The sequence below is a fragment of the Strix aluco genome, chromosome 4, assembly GCF_031877795.1.
Source record: "Strix aluco isolate bStrAlu1 chromosome 4, bStrAlu1.hap1, whole genome shotgun sequence".
In the NCBI taxonomy this organism is placed as follows: Eukaryota; Metazoa; Chordata; class Aves; order Strigiformes; family Strigidae; genus Strix; species Strix aluco.
Window position 1 is genome coordinate 29,541,112 of NC_133934.1, and position 20,381 is coordinate 29,561,492.

The window sequence follows — 20,381 nt, forward strand, 5'->3', positions numbered from 1 at the left end:
CAAAATTCGTTTTAGGGTACAAAGCTGAAATAAAATCGGAATCAGGCAGCCTGGAACAAAAAGTGTAAGACTGGCATGAGACTCCAATGAGGAGCCACCTAATTGCTAGGAAAATCAGAAAAGATGCTCTAAGGGAGAGGTGAGACAGGCTAAAACCAGAAAAGGTCTGATGATAATCTGGATTTTTGGGTAGAGTTGTCAGCTACTAGAGAAAACATGGGACAAGTTGCTAGGAAGCAGAGAGACCACATGAACTGAAAGAAGAGAGAGATGGGAGCAGCAGAATGCAGCAAGCCGGGACACGCTGGGCAAAAGGCACAAGACTGAGCTGAAGCAGAGGAAACATGGACAGTGAACAGAGACAAAGCCTGGCCATGACAGCAAATAAATCTACATGACTGCTATTGCAGTGCTGCCAGGAAGAGAGGGACTAAGACAATAAGGTAGGTGCATTAAAGAAACAAGAATAAGACTGTTTTGGGAAATGGGCAGAGAAGTAGTCCAGTAAATATAATTTTCCTTTGGAACTCAAGATTGCCTGATGTCTGGTCTTCCTCTACTGACAGCAAATATTTGTCAGAGTTTCACAAAGCGGATCTTACTTCCCTTCTTGTGCCAGATACCACTGTTAGAGGGAGAAAGAGACCCATTTTGATGTCTATTCCTTTGTACCTAATAAAGGCAGAAATTGTTGGCACTTCTCTGACAATATGGGAGGAAAGTTCTGACAAAGTTCCACAGTCTGCTATTTGAAACAAGATTACTTTCAACTGGCTAATCCTCCTTTAGAAAAGCGAAGTATTTTAATGAAACTTTTTCGAAATCTAGTATCTGGAGGCAAATTCAAAGTTCTTAAGGTTTTATAGATAATATGGCAGTATTTCATTTTACACAGACACTACATAAAACTGGGGGCTCCTACAGTTATTATATACTTGTGATCTGTAAGTTTTAAAAGCAGAGTGCTCCATGAATTGCAGTAATCTGAATTAAAATATAGGGCTTGAACAATTATATAACAGGTACTGAATTGCCTTCCTAGTGATCTTTATAAAAACCCAGCTAAAAATAAGTACATGATAAAAAACAAAACACAGAATGAAAAAGGATTCGGGCACAGAATACGAGAAAGAAGCCATCGCTACCCTTAAAAAGCTACCTACAGATTTTATATAACTGTCATTGTTCCCAAAGTGTCACCTCAGTGATCTCTGAACAATAAAGTAATGGTTGTGCCCAGTCTTCAAACTACCTTAATTTTCCAAGCAAAACAGGCTCAAGCTTTTTATTTAGATTAAGAACCTAACTGCGTGTACAGATGTATTAAAAGTAAAATAAAATGCATTTATTTAAACTGTATACTCAAAATAATTTGATGTCAGATAATATCTAGTATTGCTCAGGTACTAGATTTTGCTCCTTCATGCGTTATTCTCTATATTCTTCCTGCACTGGAAGGAGTAGCGGCCCCATGGGGAAATGTAGCTAAATGAATGCAAATAACAGTGACTATAAAGACACAAAGAGTATCCTAAAATTGCAGGTCTTGTATTGAGGGTGGGGGGGAAGCATTTGACTTTTGTAATTTCTAAGGAGCTGTTAAAAAAATTTTCTAAGAAAAAAGGAAACAAAATCTTTCATAACACTCATTAAATTAGAATTCAGGTTTGAGATCTCAACTTTCAGTATTGAAACTCTTGACTATTACCAGTTAGCTCAAAAATTTAATCAAATCTTTTACAGTTGAGTGGGACTGAGAGAGAGCTTGGTCTGAATTATTAAATAATCAAAGTACTCGTCTTTTTTCCACCTCTAGCAATTGTGAGAACCCTGGCCTCACAGGGTGCCTCTGGATTAGATGCAGAGAGAAAGCTTTGGCTGCTAGGGCCATGAGGAGAAGCCTAACCAAACAGCCTCCCTTCCACTAAGAAACAAGCGATTCCATCTGTAAATGATATTAGCAGAAGCTGCTACCAAATATAGCAAATACAAATATAAATGTGCAGACTTATCAAAGCACTAATTAGTTTGTATATAAAGGGTTTAATGAAGTATTAATCAAAACAGGTTTCAAGAAGCTAACAGATGAACTGTCTATATAAAAATGTGCTAGTGAGATCAGGAAGGTGGTACAAGATGCAAACTTTTCTCAAAAGGGAGTATACTCAATGAATATATACTCTTAATGTGACCCAACACCTATGATAGTGATGTCCTCCAATTTGCATCACCAGATGGCAGATTATGAGATCAAATCAGAAGGGAATCAATTTTAGATAAAAGCCTGCAGTAGCTAAAGTTAGTACTTGTGTACAATTCTAGAGCCTATTTATTAGTTACTGTTGTCCTATTTTTTTTTACTGTTGTTGCCTTACTGTTTGCTATTGTGCTGTATTACTGGCCACTCTTAATTAACTTTTAATAGATTTTATTATATATAGGTGAAGTCTTCTACCCCTGAAGCTGCATCCATCACAAAATACATACACAGAAGCAGTTGTCATATATTGCACTTTTTTCTCGAAAGGACTTGCCATATATTGCACAGTGCTGGACTGTTAACTGTGAGACTTCGGTGAATGTGCAAGTGGAAAGCAACGGTGGTGTGACTGCAGAGAGAAACAATCACTGCTGAAAAATCAAGACAAAAATAATGTTGCACACTATGCTGATGGAGTGAATCTGCTACAGTTTCAGAGGAGTCTCATTACTGAGACTTTACTAGAGGGACTATAAGTGATTTTGAGGCAGAAATCAGTAGTAACTGGGATGCCTTCTGGAATGTGTGAAAACACAATTAGTGTAATACAAACACCAGCAAATTTGAATTTCTAGCTCTAGAATTGTAAGCATGTTCTTTATATGTGTAAATGTCCATTAGTACACTTCAATGCTTCTCTTGCAGAACCATCAGCTACAGATTACCTCTGCCTAACAAAACGTTAAACATCTGTACACAAGCTATGCTTCCTGACCTACGTACCTGAACTAACATTTCCAAGGTCAACTTAGAGAACAAGAAGATTAGATAAACTGTCTGTGAGTTGTATGACAGAATATGTGATCAACATTGTAGACAGGTGAGGCGTGAATGGAACAATAAACACTATATGATCACAAAACAGTGCCTGGTCCCCTGGACAAGAGGTACAGAACTGCATGCTTTTCCTGCATGATAAGTAGACATACTCCCCTTTGAAAAACAAAAGCAGGCCTTGCTAGAGCACTGGTTGGTAGATGTAACGCTTTCATAAATAAAGTCTCTAGGCAATTAATTGAAGTATGCATAACAGAAGTTTTGACCCACAGAGAAACTGCGTATCCTAATGAGATTGGGAGAATGGTACAAGAGGACTGGGTCTGTGAGTAAGCCTCCCACACCCCCTTTCAAGCAGGGAGTGAGCCAGTGCTCTGTAATAAAGAGTGTGACACGCAGGTGAAAACACAAGTATAACCTAATACACAACTGTTGTGTAACTGAGTAAAAGGATTGAGTCAGAGAGCACACAATGGACTTAAAACTATGATTTGGTGTCAAATGCTCAGGCACAGGCATGAACTGGCTGGCAGGACTGCACTAAGGCTGGAGCCCCCAGATGACAAACCTGACCTGGCCATCACACCAACCCAGCTTACGGTTATTGCCTGAAATATGGTTAGTATTAGTGTCTCCAGGCAGCTGGCACAGAAGCTTCTTGGATTACAGTGCTGACAACATACGCTCACCAACAACAGCAATTACAGCAACTACACGGTTTTCTCCCCCTCAGAGACCTTGAAGGACAAAGACTCATTTAGCTTCCTCATTCTTTCATGATGGGAGGGAGGAGGGAAGCTTCACCCAATACTTAAATCTCTATGGAAGCTATTCAGTAATTCTGTGTGGTTTATGCACTATAAAGTAATTAAAATCAAGAGTACTTAGTACTTTAAAAATAAACTATAAACAGTTATAGCAATGCAAGAGTAAAGTGATTAATTATAATTTTGCATAAAATTATTAAAATTGTTTGGGAAAACATGGGCTCTTAACCACTGTAAATCATTCACAGCACACATCTCAGGGTAAGATAACAGCTGACAGGAATGACTGTGCATATCACATTACAAACTATACATCTTTAGTTGCATGTAAATTAAATGATTTAGTAACAAGAACAAGGTGGGGAGGAAGGAAAAAGGTTGATACCTGTTGTCTTCGTTTTTCTTCTTCAACAGCAGCTTTGGCTTCTGCCTCTTTTATCTGTCCAGACATACAAAGTGATAAGCAACTGTTGTAAACAGCAACTAATCCTGTTTTCTTGTAGAGTCATAATTACTCCTGTAGAATGGTTCTTGGCAAAGGTGAGCAAGACCCCTATCAAGTTAGCTCGTAAGTTTTTAAGATAACAAAATATTCTCGAAAAAAGCTGCATCATTTCACATTTGGAAAACATGGAACATATAATGGATGCTACAAGGTTATAAATTGAACTTCTGACTTCAACTTGACAAGCTCAACTGACAAATATGAAACCTAAATAGAAGAGTTTGTTCACTAACAACCAGGAAAATTCCTGAAGACAGTTTTAAGTTTTCAGTAACTTTATCCTCAATTGAGTACACTTTATACATACAGATAATTCCTATAAACGTATATAATTTACACACATATATTTCATTCTAAGTACTTTAAATATTTCCTGACTACTAGAGCAAAAGGAAGCCTCTATATGTGTACTGGACATACAGTGGATATTGCATAACACCAAACTGCTTTAAAGCTCTTGGTGTAACACAAACCAAACATAATTTAAAATGCTCCACCATCAGAAAGTCCTATGAAAAGAAGTCATGGGAGTTACAATTGATAATTCTGTGAAAGTGTTTGGTAGTGTTCAAGAAAGCAAATTAAATGCTAGAAATTATTAAGAAAATAATGGTATAGAAAAAAAATGTCAATACATAAACACATGATGCACTTGAATCTTAGCTCCTGCATTGTTTTGGTCCTGCAATAACAAAAGAATGTAAAGCCTGAACATATACAAAAGACAAGATGGAGTGACTTTTCCATCTAAAGAGATGGATAACTACAAGTCATCAGGTGACTAACAGGGCACAAAATCCTGAAGAGTGTGAAAATGCCAAATAGGGATAAAACATCAATAATTATTTTTCACAACACAAGGCATAAAATGAAATAACCAGGGGGCTGGTTCATAACAGAGGGAAGTATTCTACTCCCACAGAGTAGTTGGCTAAATCTAGAAATTCAGTGGTACAGAACATTTATAGATGCCAAAAGTTTATGTCAACTGAAAAACAATTAGGAATGCTAACAGGAGATAAATTCAACAAAGAATATTAAACAGAAAGACACCGGCTTGAGCTCTAAGATTCCCACAGTCAGAGATCACTACAGTAGTAGTAACAGGAAGAATATACTGGGGAAGTATACGTGTCTCCCTTCTTGTGTACATCTTTTGGACCTTTAGCATTACAGTCACTGAATTGCTACCTTAGAAAAATTAGATGTAAAAATCTGATTAATAACTTGAAATGAAAAACAGTCTTGATCCTAATAGCTGGATGATTTGCATACAAAACAGTGACAATAATGTACTAAATAGGATTTGGGCAGGTGGAATTTGTTCCAAGTAATTTGTAATTCAAGAGCTCTTGACGACTAAGGAAAAGCACACCAGCCCATGCTTTAGCACACTGTAGCTCAAATGGTGCACTGGGGACAGGGTCAATAGAACAGTCCTATTTACAGCTCTTCAGACAATTTTTTAAATTGCTAAACCATATATCAAATAAAAGCATTACTGAGAATTTCATTAATCTAGACTCAATGGCAGCCTCTCTCTTTAGAAAAGCATATAAAAGACCTTTTCAGCCATGTGCATCCAAAATCAGAGTCTGGTGTGGAAAGAACTGCACAACTAGTCTCCTGGTATTTCACTGCCATCTAACGGCAGAACTTCAGCTCCAAAAGAAAAAGTGATGCACAAATGTGGAAAAAAGGAACATAAGAGCTTCTTTTTACACTGGTGTGGTCATATTTGTATAAGATACATAGTATAATATACATAGGTGGAGGTAAGCTTAACCATTATAATCACAGTATGGAAAAACATTTCTAGAACTACTTCTTTAATAAAATGTACAGTAAAAGGCACATTCAATTCCTCAGAAGGACATACTAGGTGCTATACATGAAGAGTTTTATTAAGAGTTAACACACTTTGTTTTTGGTAACTGGTGGTTGTTTTGCAGCTGTGCAAACTAAATTATCTTTGTAAATGTGTAGTTTTTAACAGACCTTTTCCAGTCTCCACATATTAAACAATAATTGACATAATAAACTACTTTGGTGAAGTGCATATGATAAATCATTGTAGTATGTCATTTACAAGTCAACACAGGCTACAAAAAGGTGCCTAGTAAGAATTTAAATAGAACCTTATAACTTCATATAAAAAACCCAAACCAAATAAATACATGTTTTTCTGCAAGGAAGGTACACATAGCTAGGTTATGCCATACAGTATGGTTCTGGCACTGCTTACAGTAGAAACCTATAGTCATTTGCTCATTGCATTAGACCATTCCTTCCTGTGGATTACGATGTCAGGGGCACGAAATAGCAACCAGTATCTGCTGAAGTAGAACAGCAGCTGCCACTGAGACATGCTGCTGCGTCCCAGTTCATACAGTCTCTTGTGAATTCACCTTGCTTTAGTGCACTCCATGTCCTATGAACTTACCTTCACACACTTACTGGAACTGCTTGTTATGGTTGAGATTTTCTAAAGGCATGTCCCAAGAGTCTTAGCATTTGACTTGCTCATAAAGTTGCAGCATTTGGTCTATGTGGTACTTGTTAAACCTTGCCAATCAATCCTGAAAATCTGAGCGGTAGCTGACAAAAGTCAGCTTTACCCACCGAGTTTTTCGGTTGTACATTTGTAACATCTAACACTTACCTGATAAAAACCAAGCAAGTTATGTACCAATTCTTTTTGTTTATGTTTTTATAAAAGGCTTCTAAAAGCAAGGTTGATGTGCTGTCTCTCTGGGTGACAGCATGCAGCAATTTCTTTACTTCATAAAACAGCAGAACTAAGGAGAAGTCACATTTACAGCAGGCTAAAAAGTATCCTGCAATTGCTGAAAATTCGCTATTCCTCTGGTACACAGTAACTAATACAGTGTGGCAGGATTAGACTCTTCATGCTGGACAAGTTGAGCATTCAATGGCTGCAAAACTTTCATTGGAAAGAGCAGATCTAACAATGCCCTGTGAAGTGGCCTGGCCCTAATCCTACAGCACTAATCATCAGCAATGACGATCTTATCATCACTGATCACCACCTGTTCTCAGTGGAAGAGGAAAGAACCAGTTCTAACAAATTAAAAGAAAAGGAAAATAACAGAATATTGTTTTAACATATAGTATTTCATATTAACATATAGTATTTAACATAACAGTATTTCATTGTGTTAATTAACACTGTCTACAAACACTCTAATTCTCCCCACTAAGCCAAATGCAAGTCTGAAAAAGTAGCTGCTATTAAACAGCACATCTACTTACACTGTATTTGTTGCTGGTATTGACTTGAAAAATAATTCTGTGTTCATTTTTCCCTACTTTTCTTGAAGCACTGAGAAGAAATTACAGCTACAATGGATACATTACCTCAGATGCTTTCCGTTTCATTTCCTTGCATAATGCATCGCATTCCAGCGAAACTTGGCCTTCTTTTATCTTGCTGCACTGTATTTCCTGTTAAGTATAATTTGAGTAATATATAATCATTTCCCTATGTAAAGTTTTAGTTATAATGTCCATTTATTTATGAAAATAATTATAAACCACGTATTTAATAAAACATTGGTTACATAGAAAATAAAGCTAATGATTAAATGTTATTTGAACCTGTAATTCTGTATTGTTGTCCTTTTCTCTTTTCCTTCTATCTGATAAGCTAAACTGAAGGCAAGAATAAATTAAATATTCCAGTTTAATTTCTCCTCTCTTCTCACTCGTTTGCCTAAGACAAAGTCAGATAACCTTCTGAACTCTGGCAGAAAGAGCTGGCATTCAGAGTCTCTGTAACTTCATATACATTCTCTTAACTGGCTGAGATTAAAGGGCAAGGTCTGGGCATGGGGGAAAAAAACAATTATTCTCACTCGCACTTCCTCCCCTCCCCCTAATATAGAAGGAAAAAAAAAAGGTGGTTATTTGTAAGCAGACTGTTCAATTTGAAGCACTTGTTCTGTACCTGTCATCCGTTCTCCAGCTGAACACCCCACCCCACCTGCAAGACTTCTGGTTGCACAAGACATTTCTTGGACAAGCTGAGAACTCTGGGGAACTGCAGTCTGTTTGAAAGGCTCAGAAATTAACTGGATCCAGAAAAATAATTTAAGCACCTTTTAATTAAGCCAGATAATTATTTTTTCATTAAGTCACTATAATATGCCAAGATTCCACATCAGTTTCTGTCCTTCCCTTCATAATATTATATAGCTAGAATAAACTTGTTATTTTTTCTTTGTCCCTTACCATTGTTAGAAGCTAAGGATGCTGATGCCTGCTTTTGCTTTTATGTTTGCAGAGAATCGTAACTGGTTTCATTAGTTAGGGGTTCACAACATCTGTGCTTGTTTCAACTTATGTAATTATAAACCTTCCCAGTATCATCAGAAAAATGTATTTTTTCTTCTCAAATTACTCCAGGTCATCTGACTATTCTCCCACCAGAGCTACAAAAATTCAGGTGTGTTTGAAGATAAAGCTATTGTAAGACAGGCAGCTAACATAATTTAGAGCTAACAAGATTTCGTATTCTCCAGGGAATCTTTTGATATTGCAGCCCAGATCTTCAGCTGATGTTAATTGTTATAGCTATACTAGAGTAACTGAACCTATTCTAATCTGCACCAGAGACAATCCATCCATACAAGGCTAGGAACATGTAAAGAAAATGCATTGTTCTCAGAATTGTAACTTAGAAATTTACCTTTTTCAGTCTTTTACAGAGACATCGGAGTTTAACCTTCTGGCTGCAGTTCAGAGGACAGCTACCTGAATGGCAAATCTCTTTACACCGGTGACCACAGGGCAACTATAAAGAGCAAAAAAACACAAACAAAACACCCACACCAAAAAAGGACTGTAAAATTACAAAGACTCTATGAACTGGTTTTATTTCAGACATAGCAGCCTAACAGAAAAGTCATTTAGTTTATCAGTTTTTCCACTTGTGAAATAGTGGACTTTTTTTTTGGCAAATGTTTGCTTGTTATTTAGCGTATTTCGGCTCCTATAGAACAATTTATCTTTTATTGGCACAGCTTGATTTAAAACCAATTTCTTCTTACAAGCATAGTCATCTCCACAGTAATTTAAGCAACAATTACCGTAGCTAGCTGTATGTTGGAGAATATGAGTAGATAAGGTAAAAAGAAACTCAGAACTGAAATTAAGTGTACTGTAGCAACTTGTAGATCAGTCAACAAAAGAAAGAGGGAAGAATCAGAAGCAAAAATACCACAACAGAAAATTCTGCATGTAAGATCTTCTGAACTATGTAAAAGTCTTATCATGTCTGAAATTATTTCACAAAATCCTAAATTTCTGCATTTGGTAGATTATCTCATTTCTGACATCTCCAAGATAAAGACTTTTTTTACTGTCAGTGCAACTTTTAACATTTATAATGAAAATATTATCATTCAGTTACCGTGTTAAGAACTGAGATTCTAATTTAAATATGCCGACTGTTAAGAATGTAGCAGTGCTCCCAGCATTGTATTAGATAAAAAAAGACAAGAAAGAAAACAAATTTTTTCACTTACTGTTAAGAACTTGACTAAAAATATACACATGCCCATAAGAAATCTTCACAATAACGATTTTTCATTTTCCATTACATAACCCAATACTGTTAATTACTGAAGGTGGAATCTCACATAAGATATCTAATCAATTTATTTATAGAGATAGCTTTAAATCCCTAAACAATTTTAAATAGCATTGGATAGTGTTCTTTATTAAAAATGAAATTTCACCTCTTCACTGTCATCAAGCAATTAACACAACTTGGAAAATGCTGCAAGACATACAATTTTAAGATATATTTTTTCACATTTATTAAAAATTGAAAACATATACATACCACACCACTTCATCCACAAAAATGGGAATACTACATAAAATAAGGTGTGTACACTTCTTGTTGACTAGTAAATTTGGATTCTCAGAAGTCCATTGGAACTGGCTCAACATCTGAGCTAGAAACACATACCTAAACAGAATGCAAAGCTTTCTGACTAAAAATTATGGCACACACGTATGTATTTTCATGTCCATGCCAGTCACAAACTATTATTAAACTGCTAGATACTTTGCAGTTTAGGCTCATTTTCCAGGCACTGTTTCAGCATATTTCACACAGGACTAGAATAACCTCTAAGTCACCATGTTCTGTCCTACAGTCCAGTCCTCCCAAAGGCAGGCACCTCCCATGATCCCTCCAGGACTGGATGAAGTCTTACAGTCCCCCCTTCTACTGTTTCACTAAGGAGGCCATTCCAGGATCTCACTACAAGAGCTTTTTTTTTTTTTTTAATTTCCTATATTTGTTCTAGCCAGTCTAAACCCCTTAGTTTTTATCCTCGTATTGAAATATTTCTCTACTGTCCTTCCATGAAAGGCTCTTTATTCCCATAGTATTCCCTTCATTGAATTTCAACCACCTTAAATCAATGTTTCTCAAATACAGCAGCCAGTACTGCATGTAATATTTCAAATGACATCTTAGCAGGAAGGACTTTGTACAATGCCTTAATTGCACCTTATTCTTAATAGAATATTTTACCCAATATATCTTCAGCTCTCATTTGCATTTCTTTCCAGCTAATCATGCTGTGACAATACGAATTTCTGCTGTCTCCTGGGAGCTTATTATTATAGCCTTGACATGCATGGTCTTACTGGGCTTTTTTTGTACCTAATAACATGCCCCAAATACATGTGTTCTGCAGATGCATTTCCTCAATTGTCATGTGCTGACAACACTCCACAACTTTTCATCAGAAAATTCCAATGTTTTTTGATGCCAATGTCATTACTGAAAACAATGCAAGTCAGGCATCAATCCAGTCCTTGGGAAAATTTCCTTATTGCTAACTCCTCTTGCTCCAACTTTTCATTTAGTTTTGTTGTTGTCATTCTGGGATTTTTTCAGAGGGTGTTGGTCTTTTTCTAAAGAAATACTAGAATACAAGCAGTTGTTTTGTTTAGCCCACCTTCATCCTTGTATTAGCCCTCCTCTGAACTAGATATTCACTAAGCGGCATTGACTCAATTGCTCTGCTGAAGCCTTATGTAGCAGATCTAATCTATTCACTTTATCGAGACAGAAAAAATATGAATTGGTCATCTTATCTAAGAAGGAATTCAGGTTTGTTCAGGCACAACTGATTATCAGCAAACTGATCTTGCATTTTGCCTCATTTTGAAGTGAGGGGAGAAACTTGTCTTTAAGCCTTGTACCCCATTGAGGTCAGATTCCGCGTTCTGGCTGTAGCCCAATGACTGAATCTGCTCACTACCGACCACAATCTTTGCAAAAGCAATTATTAGCTACGGCACAACCTCTGCGCAGTACAAGGGCCCTTCTCCTGTCTCCCTTCCTAAGAGCATCATACACAATAACAGTCTAGTCTCACCTGCAAGTTATCCCATGCTGGCCAGAACCATCCATGGCCAGAACTATTACTTGCATCTTACTCTTCCATACTAATTAGGCACATTTCCATTAATAGTGTGCAAGCCCGAACAAACAGTCTTATAACTGACATGTCAGAGCTGCAAATTCAAGACATTAGCCCTCACCTCAACCCCCAGATGCTACTGCAATAAAATTCTTACATTACACACCATTAGAGCAAAATTTGCATAGCACAGAAATATGTTTAATCCGCTACTGAAACTCAAATTTACACCTTTAGTTCTCTGCATAGAGTTACACAATTTACATCCACAGGGACGCAGGTTGAGAATGAAGCTGGCAGCATAACTTTCTTTTTACTCCCTCCAATGCAAAACCAACATTAAAAATAAAAAAAATCAGAGTAACAGTGAAATGAGTGGCAAAACAACATTTCCCCATGATCTCACAAAACAAAAGCAATCCTACCACTGCTTCTACTGGATAAATAATGTAGTGGGAGAGGATTTTTTTGCTTGTTTTTAAGTATCCATGTTGAGCTACTTGGCACTAAAACAGAAAGTGTGTGCCCCTTTAGATCTTTATCACCATACAAGATTTCTTGTCAATAGCTTGTGGACTAAAGGTCAAAGTGAACATGCTTTATGTTTGACATGGCAAGGCCTTTAAAAGAAAGGGATTTAATCCACAGCTCTGAAAACGAAACAAGAAATACCCTACATATATTTTTCCTGTAGGCAATGCATTTAAATCTTAACATTATTTCTGATGATGATAAAACCCATCAACATTCATGGAGGCTTAACTGATCTCTAACAGAAGGTAATAAACACAATCTCTTAATACACACTTGATAAAGAAAATAAAGGAAACAGCACTTTTGATCAGCAATCCCAAAAGCTAAGTACAAAAGATAAGTTTATCACTTCCAAACAACGGGGCAGACACTTCAGTTTAAAGGGTGGCTCTGCTTACAGAGATCTTACGAAAACCTCCACTTACAAAGCCAGACATTGAGGAAAATCCTCTTACCATGGACCAAAGCTGTGCATTTGCCTTTTAAACTTAAACTTCTGCAACCCACATACATTTTCAAGATGAGTTTACAGAATTTAATTAAGCATTCTGGAAATAAAATGTATTTATTAAAAAAATACACATACTCTTAGAATTTATGACATTATCTCTACCGCACTATCATGTTAAAATAAATTTATCACAATGGGGTCCCCCCATCAAGACAGTAGCAGAGTGCAAGTAAAAGTACAAAGTACTGTTATTCTGTCAAAAAATACTAAAAAATAAAATGTTAAACACAGATCCACAACTACTGAAATGAGTACATAAACTATAAACACTGTTAGACTGTTAAAACTTCTATGTAAGAGTTGTCCCAAAACATCTACAAACATGATCATCTCTGCGATTAAAAAAAGTTAAACTTCCTTCAACAGGATATTTTGTCATTGCTACCAAACAAGGGAAAGAGCTTTTTAAGTAAAGCATCTCATCTAACAGCTGTGGCAATATCAAAGACTTTGCTTCTCCCTAAAGCAGAAAGGAAATGTGAGCTGCACTGTGTAACAGTAGAAACAAACCCTTCAAGACGTTCAAATTCCTGTTGTGTTTTTATAAGGCACCAGACAATACAACTGATGTTCATAATCCCCAAATGTACCGTGCTACCCATAATTCAAATATAGTAGTACAGTCTACCACAATTTGCCTTAACCAAAAAGAAAAACATTTCAAAACTAAGACTTCAGTAAAATACTGTATTCTGTTGAACCCAAGTTGTACTATGCTAAGTTTGGTGGAGTGACAGTGCACACTGATTTTTAGCAAACAGCAACTTTGCTGAGCTCTACTAATGACCCGAGTTCAGCTTCTGACATAGAATAAGAAAATTCTCATAAAAGACTAATTTGAAATTTACCTGAGGCTGTCAAGACTACGCACAAAACATTTCCAATTTTGTTTTGGGCAGACATATTTGATTTGTAAACATTAAGTGTTCTAAATTCAGAAGTCTTATCCATCTTATCTTTTGGCCAAGTTGTTGATTGTAAGTTCTTGTCATAAGATCCCCTCAATAGGCTTGATCTATATGTGCTGGGGAAGGGTGGTGGTAGTGACACAGGGTAATGTCTGTTAAGGCTGCTCCTTCAAATTGCATTTATCAATGATTCTTTTAAAAGAGAACTATCAGTACAATTTGTATTATGATACAGCTGATTTTCTCAAAGTTACAGGCAAATATTTGCGAAACTTACAAAAAAGACAAAATATTTCTAGCACTATTCAATATTTAGAGAAACAGGAACAAATTTTTGAGATTAAAAAAATGGTAAAAAAACCATACAGTACATATAAAGTTACCAAAACAGGATCTAAGGAAAGTAGGATGAACTCTAACACAAAGAGATGAACTACCTGAAGCAGGACTGTACTAATACCTTTATGTTTCATGAAAGCCAGTAAGAGCTAGAGCTAGAGTCACAGGAGGGAAGAGCATGCATTCTTACATCATCAATTACACTGAAAAGATTCTCTGGAGAGCAGAAGCTGCAGCAAACCTTATTTTTCAAGGTATCTATAGGAATGAGAGTTTTAGAGTTAAATAAAAGCTTTACAAAACTAAAGTGGACTCTGTTGTCCTAAGCTTTCTTTCACATCCCACTGAATCAAGTAAAAAAGACATCATCTGTGGAACAGGGCAATTCTGAACTGCAAGCTAGAATTCAGGACCACTACTACATGGATTTTAAATCCCAGACTGAGTCTTGGGAGTATGTCCAGAAAAATCACAACAGTTACATTAATCAAAGTCAAAGATGAGATATGGGGAAAAAAAAAAAAAAAAGAATCTTTGAAGAGAAGCTGAAGTACAGGAACACATAGTTCATGTTAAGAGATTATAAGCACTCTTGAAAATAAAGAGGAGGAAGTCTCAGAGCAAATAAAACCAAAGTAACAACAGAGAGGGAAATGAAAGGACAAAATGAAGAGGTAAATGGACAATGAAATAATATCCAAAAGTGTTCCCGGGCCAGGAAGAGAGCTTTCAGACATCCAGATGAGAAAATTGTGACAGGCACATTCATTTACAGAAAAAAAGACATCAGAAAGGCATCTACAAGGGCATAAAGCAGAAGATACAAGTTGGCACACAACACAGCCTTCCTGCTGGGGTTAACACAATCTTGTCTGAAAAAGAGGTACAGAGACTGTTGGGAAACAGGCAGGAATTCTGTGAATTTTCACATTTACTCAAAACCCAAAAAAAAGTTTTGTAATAAAGGCAAGGATTCAAATTTGATGTTTCTGACACTGGAAAATAATGAAACAAAAGTTTTGAATCTATGTTTATTAGGTTGAGGCAGAATTCAGAACCACAAGAGGTTAGGCAAGAAGACAGAAAGCTCAGACTAGAGGACATCCTAGGTAAAGCAGCATAAGGGAACTGAATGGAATCAGGGAAGGAGAATGAGTTGAATCAAATTATTTATGAGCGCTAGCTAAATATTACATAAAACAAAGTAACTCAGCTACACAGTAAAAGGCCAAACCAGAACAACAAAATAGTAAGTGATTATGGGACAAAAATCTTTTCTTTAGTACAAGCCTTTTTATTGCAGGGAAGGAGAAATTCTCAGAAATTCTGGAGAGTTTAGCAGTGGAAACACTTTACAAAATATTCCTGACTATTCCTGTTTTCCACTTCATAAATTTTCTAACCTGACAGTGGGGAATGGAGTAAAAAAGGGCTGTCACTCTAGCCACAACTAACGACAACTAAAGAACAAACATAAATAATAAGTCATGCAATGATTTCTGAAAGCACACAAGCAGCACAGAACAACAGCACTGGGAGGGGCAGGGAAGAAGTCATTTGGCCCATCCCTCATGTCTTACAGCAGTATTATTCACAACTGGACAAATCCTGATACATGTCTAAGCTGTTACTGACGAAAATTTGGTAGCTTCTCCAACCAGTTCTTTCCTTGCTCCACAAGCCTTACTACTCAAAAGTAGTATTTAACACGAATCTTCCTTACTGATGCCTATATACACTGGTTCATAGTCCGAGCATCATGCAATAAGGATATTATTCTTCTCTTCTTTACAGCAACCCTTTAGATATATCCAGATACAGTAGAAAGATTAACTGCCTTGTCTTCTATTTCACACTACTTAACATATATTTCACTAACGCAGCAGGGCATTAACAACTCATCTCACTTGTTAAGTATAAAATTCTTTTCTTCCCCTGCAGGAATTACAGACAGGGATTACTAAATCTGCACTTAAACGAGAACTATCGCAAGTACAATTCTCAGTATTTTTCCCAATCAAACAGCATCCCATTGTTTTGGAGATATAAATTCAGGACCAGTTTTTAACCATGTTAGAGGACATACTCTTCCAAATTCAACCTCATCAGCATGCTTAATGTTCAAGCCATTACTGCATGGAGACAAATCTCTGATCCTTCAATATAACCTTCCCATTTGTCAGCAAGACATAAATAACCATCCTCTGAGTAGAGTTCACCAACTACTTTTGCATCTATCATTTAGCATATTCATTTAGACTAAACTTCTTTAATTTGCCTGGCCCATGAAACAGTATATCTTGTAAAAAAAGTAAAATCCACAAAATTCCACACATCCATCAAATCCCAGAATCATAGAAGATCTTGACTTGGAAGGGACCCATAAGGGTCATCGACTCCGACTTCCTGCTCCTCACAGGACTACAGAACACTAAACCAAATCAAGTGTTTCTTTGTTAATACAGCTTACCTCTTTTGGACACTGATTTTTGCAGGAAGTAAGAAGTTCCTTTTCTTTTAAATCAGCACATGTTAGTTTTCTGTAAAAGAAAAAATGTATTTGCAATAAATTCCAAATTAAACCCAACAAAAGTCAATACAATTGGGGTATATTTTAAGTATATCTCACTGTAAAGAAAAGTGGGCTCATCTGTCCACATCCTGTGGGACTAATATAAACTACACTGTTTTACAGACAAAAATCACATACATTTAGAGGATCTGAGGTACTTTAAAGCACACAAAGAAGAGCATACATGCACAGGATGAATGTTTTCAGAGCAATACGCAGAGAATAATGTTTAAATCTACAAGTCCTATCTTATATTTAGTAAAGCCTAGCCTACCCTCTATCCACTCACGCACAAATTATTAAAAAGTACAAATGATTACTAAGAAGTTTTCCAATTAAAACAGCTAGAGTTTGAAGAACATTAGTTGCAAAGAGCTTTTACTCTAACTACATTAATTCTAATTTGTTATAAAATTCTTCTTTACATGCTGTAAAAGAATCACATATAGATCAAACATTATGTAGATTACTATATATTTGTATAGTGCAAAATATTACTGTATTATAAAAACCTTACAAAAACCAGTTCTGCTCATGAGACTCCATTCATCTGTAAAAATTTTAGCAGTAATGCCAAATAAAATACTGGCAAATTTTAAGTAGAAAAAAAAAGCATTGTATTAAAAATTCTAACCTTCAAAAGAAATTTTATAACTTGCCATAAGAGTAGCTCCCACCCCCGGACATTTCAAATGGTTTCCAGTTACTAGCATTCAAATGAAAAGTTGGGTTCAGTTCTGACACTTACAAGCATTCAATATACAGTATTGATAGTTTGCAGTGACACTTTATTTTAAGCATCTGGAGACACGACGGGCAATCCCCAGGATGACAGGGCAAAACACATCGGTGAGGACAGCCAGATGGCCGGGGCTTGGTACACTCCTCTTCACACTGCAAACATTCTGGACCTGCCTGACAAAATAAAAACGAAGTACTAAAGAAAGCGCCAAACGTTTCTTTGTTAGATGCCATTAACAAGCTTTTATATAGAAGAGCGAGCTGGGGTGTTTTTGCTAAGGAAATCCAGCTATTCAGTAAGATATCCCTCAAGCAAAAATAATTATTAAAATATGCTTTTAAAAGAAAAGAAAAAATGCCAGTGTTTATTGGTCAAAGAGACAGAGTTCTATCTTGCTTCCTGGGCATAAAAAGACCTCAATATTAGTGCTTTGGAAAGCTGCCACTAAGCCTGTTAATTCTTTATGGAAAACTGTTAGAAGTAAATTCATATTCAGAACTAACTTTTCCCACCCACCATGCTATTGCAATACTTCAGTCATGACATACTGCTCTGTAATACAGGGGTGGGGAAGTTTTGCGTGCTTGATTTTTAAGAAGCAAGCTTTAAGTCATTCTGTTTCCACACGCGTACGATAGTTTGCGTAATCTTCCAAAGCAAATTAGCTCAGGTATACGCTGGGAGCTGCTAAGGCATTGCTTCCGCTCCATATACTACACAAAATCTACAAGAGTTGTGGTGTCATTCTCATTCCAGGGGATGCGACCAATATCAGCACAACGGGATGAACATCAGCAGAGTAAATTACGCTCCATTTCTATTCATGTTCTTATCTTAACTCATCCATAACCCCGGTCTGCAATCAAGTAAGACACAGATTGGCACGATTTATCAACTGAACCTACACAGCACAGTATTTAAGGCCCACCATCACATACAAATGCTCAATTTCACAGAAGTCAGTCAAAGTAAAGCCAATTTATCCAAGAATGAAGCTGCACAATGCTTCCCCAAAAGGACTGATTCTATGCCAACATTTTGCTTTATGCTGTTCAAAATAAGGACATAAGAATTTAAGTTTCTACACAGTTTTCCCCAGTGTTCTTCAAGACCCTCTTCTTCTGCTTCTACAGTTGAACAATTTTTGCTGAAGTTTAAAAAGGAACCTTTGTACAATGACCATTTACAAAACTTAACCCCCAAAAATTCACATCCAAGAAAGACAATAACAACTGAAATCACTTAGAAAATCGTGATATAAAATTTAACAGTAGGTAAAAGCAAACAGCTGGCCTTTCTGCAACATTTTCTAACTCAACATGGTAGGAAGAAAACTAAATTCCAGACAGAAAAATCACTACTCAGACTTATAAACAAAAAATTTAATCAGCCCTTTTCTGACTACCCCTGCAATTTGGTCTATCAAAACAACAGAACAAAAGCTCTAAAGGTCAAAACCAACTTGAGTTTATAAAAATTCAAAGAAAATTGAGAAATAAGATTTACCCATACTTCACATGTACATAAGACTCTTGTTTTCTGAGAATGTATTGCCTCATTCAAAATGGAGCTAGGAATAATCCTGACCCATTCACATATTAATTGTTTCAACTGAAGGAGTAGGCAGACCGCCTCTTGTAAGTCATAATTGGAGATGCTTAAACAACTGTCACTGTATTTACTGATGTCACTCTATTGCTGTAGGTTAATGTTCCACAAGTTACACTAACAGCTCATACTCCTCAGACAAAAGTTCCACAAACATTAATAGAATAATACAGTAGTTGCAATATATCCAGTTAGTAGATGACAACAGCACTTCTAAGACTGGAATCCACAGGGAAATCATCCTATTTAAGTTAAAATATAACAGTAAGTTAAAATACAACATTTATGTTTTGTACTCAACTGAATGCTGGCTCAGTTTTCCAAATGCCCAGAGAGACCACGGTGCAACTTTTTCTAAAGTAATGCTTTAAAAACTTAAAAAGCTGATCTCCAAATCATGACTCTCTCAAACCACAAGCTGTGTGTTTTTGACTGCTCAAAACTAGAACAATTTTCACCTTTGTACTTACTTTTATTTTTATTTCATATTATTTTCAGCAACTAAGACCTACAGCTTCTTAATCGCATAAATGACAGTTTCTAGTAGACACTGATTATGAATATATCACCCGGATGTTTTAAGAAGTTTTCGTCTATTCTGCAACATTTCCAGTGCGTGCTCCTAAAGATTTGCAAGCCTCCTCAACCCATTTACAGCTCTCCTCAGTAAACAGTTTCCCCACTAGATAGCAAGTGCAGTTGTCTAAGGGATTATCATTTCACTTGATCATGACAGTTATAAAAACTGACTTTAGAAGAGACTTGTCAAGAGTGTTAATTAAGGTTTTGAAGAAAACAAAGTAATGTATGTTGACATAAAACCAAAGAAGTGTAGCATTTGCAAAATATATAATATTGTCTCAGTTTTATAGTCTAAAGAAGTATACATTAGCTAGTTGTCACAGCATCAATGGGAAGAGAACACATGCAAGTCTCCCAGTGGAATCTGAAATAGATCCTGTGCCCTCCAGCTGCAGGTTCTTTATTTTCCAGTTAAAGCTGAAGACAATGTATAAAATAAACAAAAATAAAAGCAAAAAGGAAATCAACCTACCTTCTTTTCATCTTCAGTACTGTTCAATTTAGTAACATGATGACATTCTTTCATACAGGTGTGATTCTGACAATCAAGAAGCCTCCCACAAAATCTTATACATGGGTAGGGATTTGCAGAGTGACATGGTAATGGACTGACCTATAAGTTAAAAAGAAATAAATATAAATATATATACAGATAGTGTATATATACACATATTGCACACGTGTGGTACATATATATACACACACAAAGCAGCACAGCATCATTACAAAGAAATTTTGTTTCTTAAGTATCTTTGTTAAAAGAAAAAACAGTGCAATGTTTGACTTTTTTTTTTTTTAATAGATTTTAGG

The 20,381-nt window shown here is 36.2% G+C and overlaps 1 protein-coding gene across 3 annotated transcripts in view; it reads right to left on the reverse strand.

Moving 5' to 3' along the window:
• NFXL1 (nuclear transcription factor, X-box binding like 1) overlaps positions 1 to 20,381 on the reverse strand; it is a 51,810-nt gene that overhangs the window by 4,036 nt on the left and 27,393 nt on the right. The window contains exons 16-22 of one of the 3 annotated variants that reach the window (XR_012623068.1): positions 20,044 to 20,184; positions 17,388 to 17,554; positions 16,538 to 16,607; positions 9,018 to 9,122; positions 7,688 to 7,774; positions 4,190 to 4,243; positions 2,488 to 2,609 (exon numbers count right to left, since the gene is read on the reverse strand). Coding sequence is in view for 2 of the 3 variants with exons in the window: in XM_074822472.1 (XP_074678573.1) it covers positions 4,190 to 4,243; positions 7,688 to 7,774; positions 9,018 to 9,122; positions 16,538 to 16,607; positions 17,388 to 17,554; positions 20,044 to 20,184 (624 nt within the window). In the remaining variant the exon portion in view is untranslated. Of the gene's footprint in view, positions 1 to 2,487; positions 2,610 to 4,189; positions 4,244 to 7,687; positions 7,775 to 9,017; positions 9,123 to 10,185; positions 10,305 to 16,537; positions 16,608 to 17,387; positions 17,555 to 20,043; positions 20,185 to 20,381 lie in introns of those variants that run through there. The other 2 variants (XM_074822472.1, XM_074822473.1) reach the window with 2 other exon arrangements.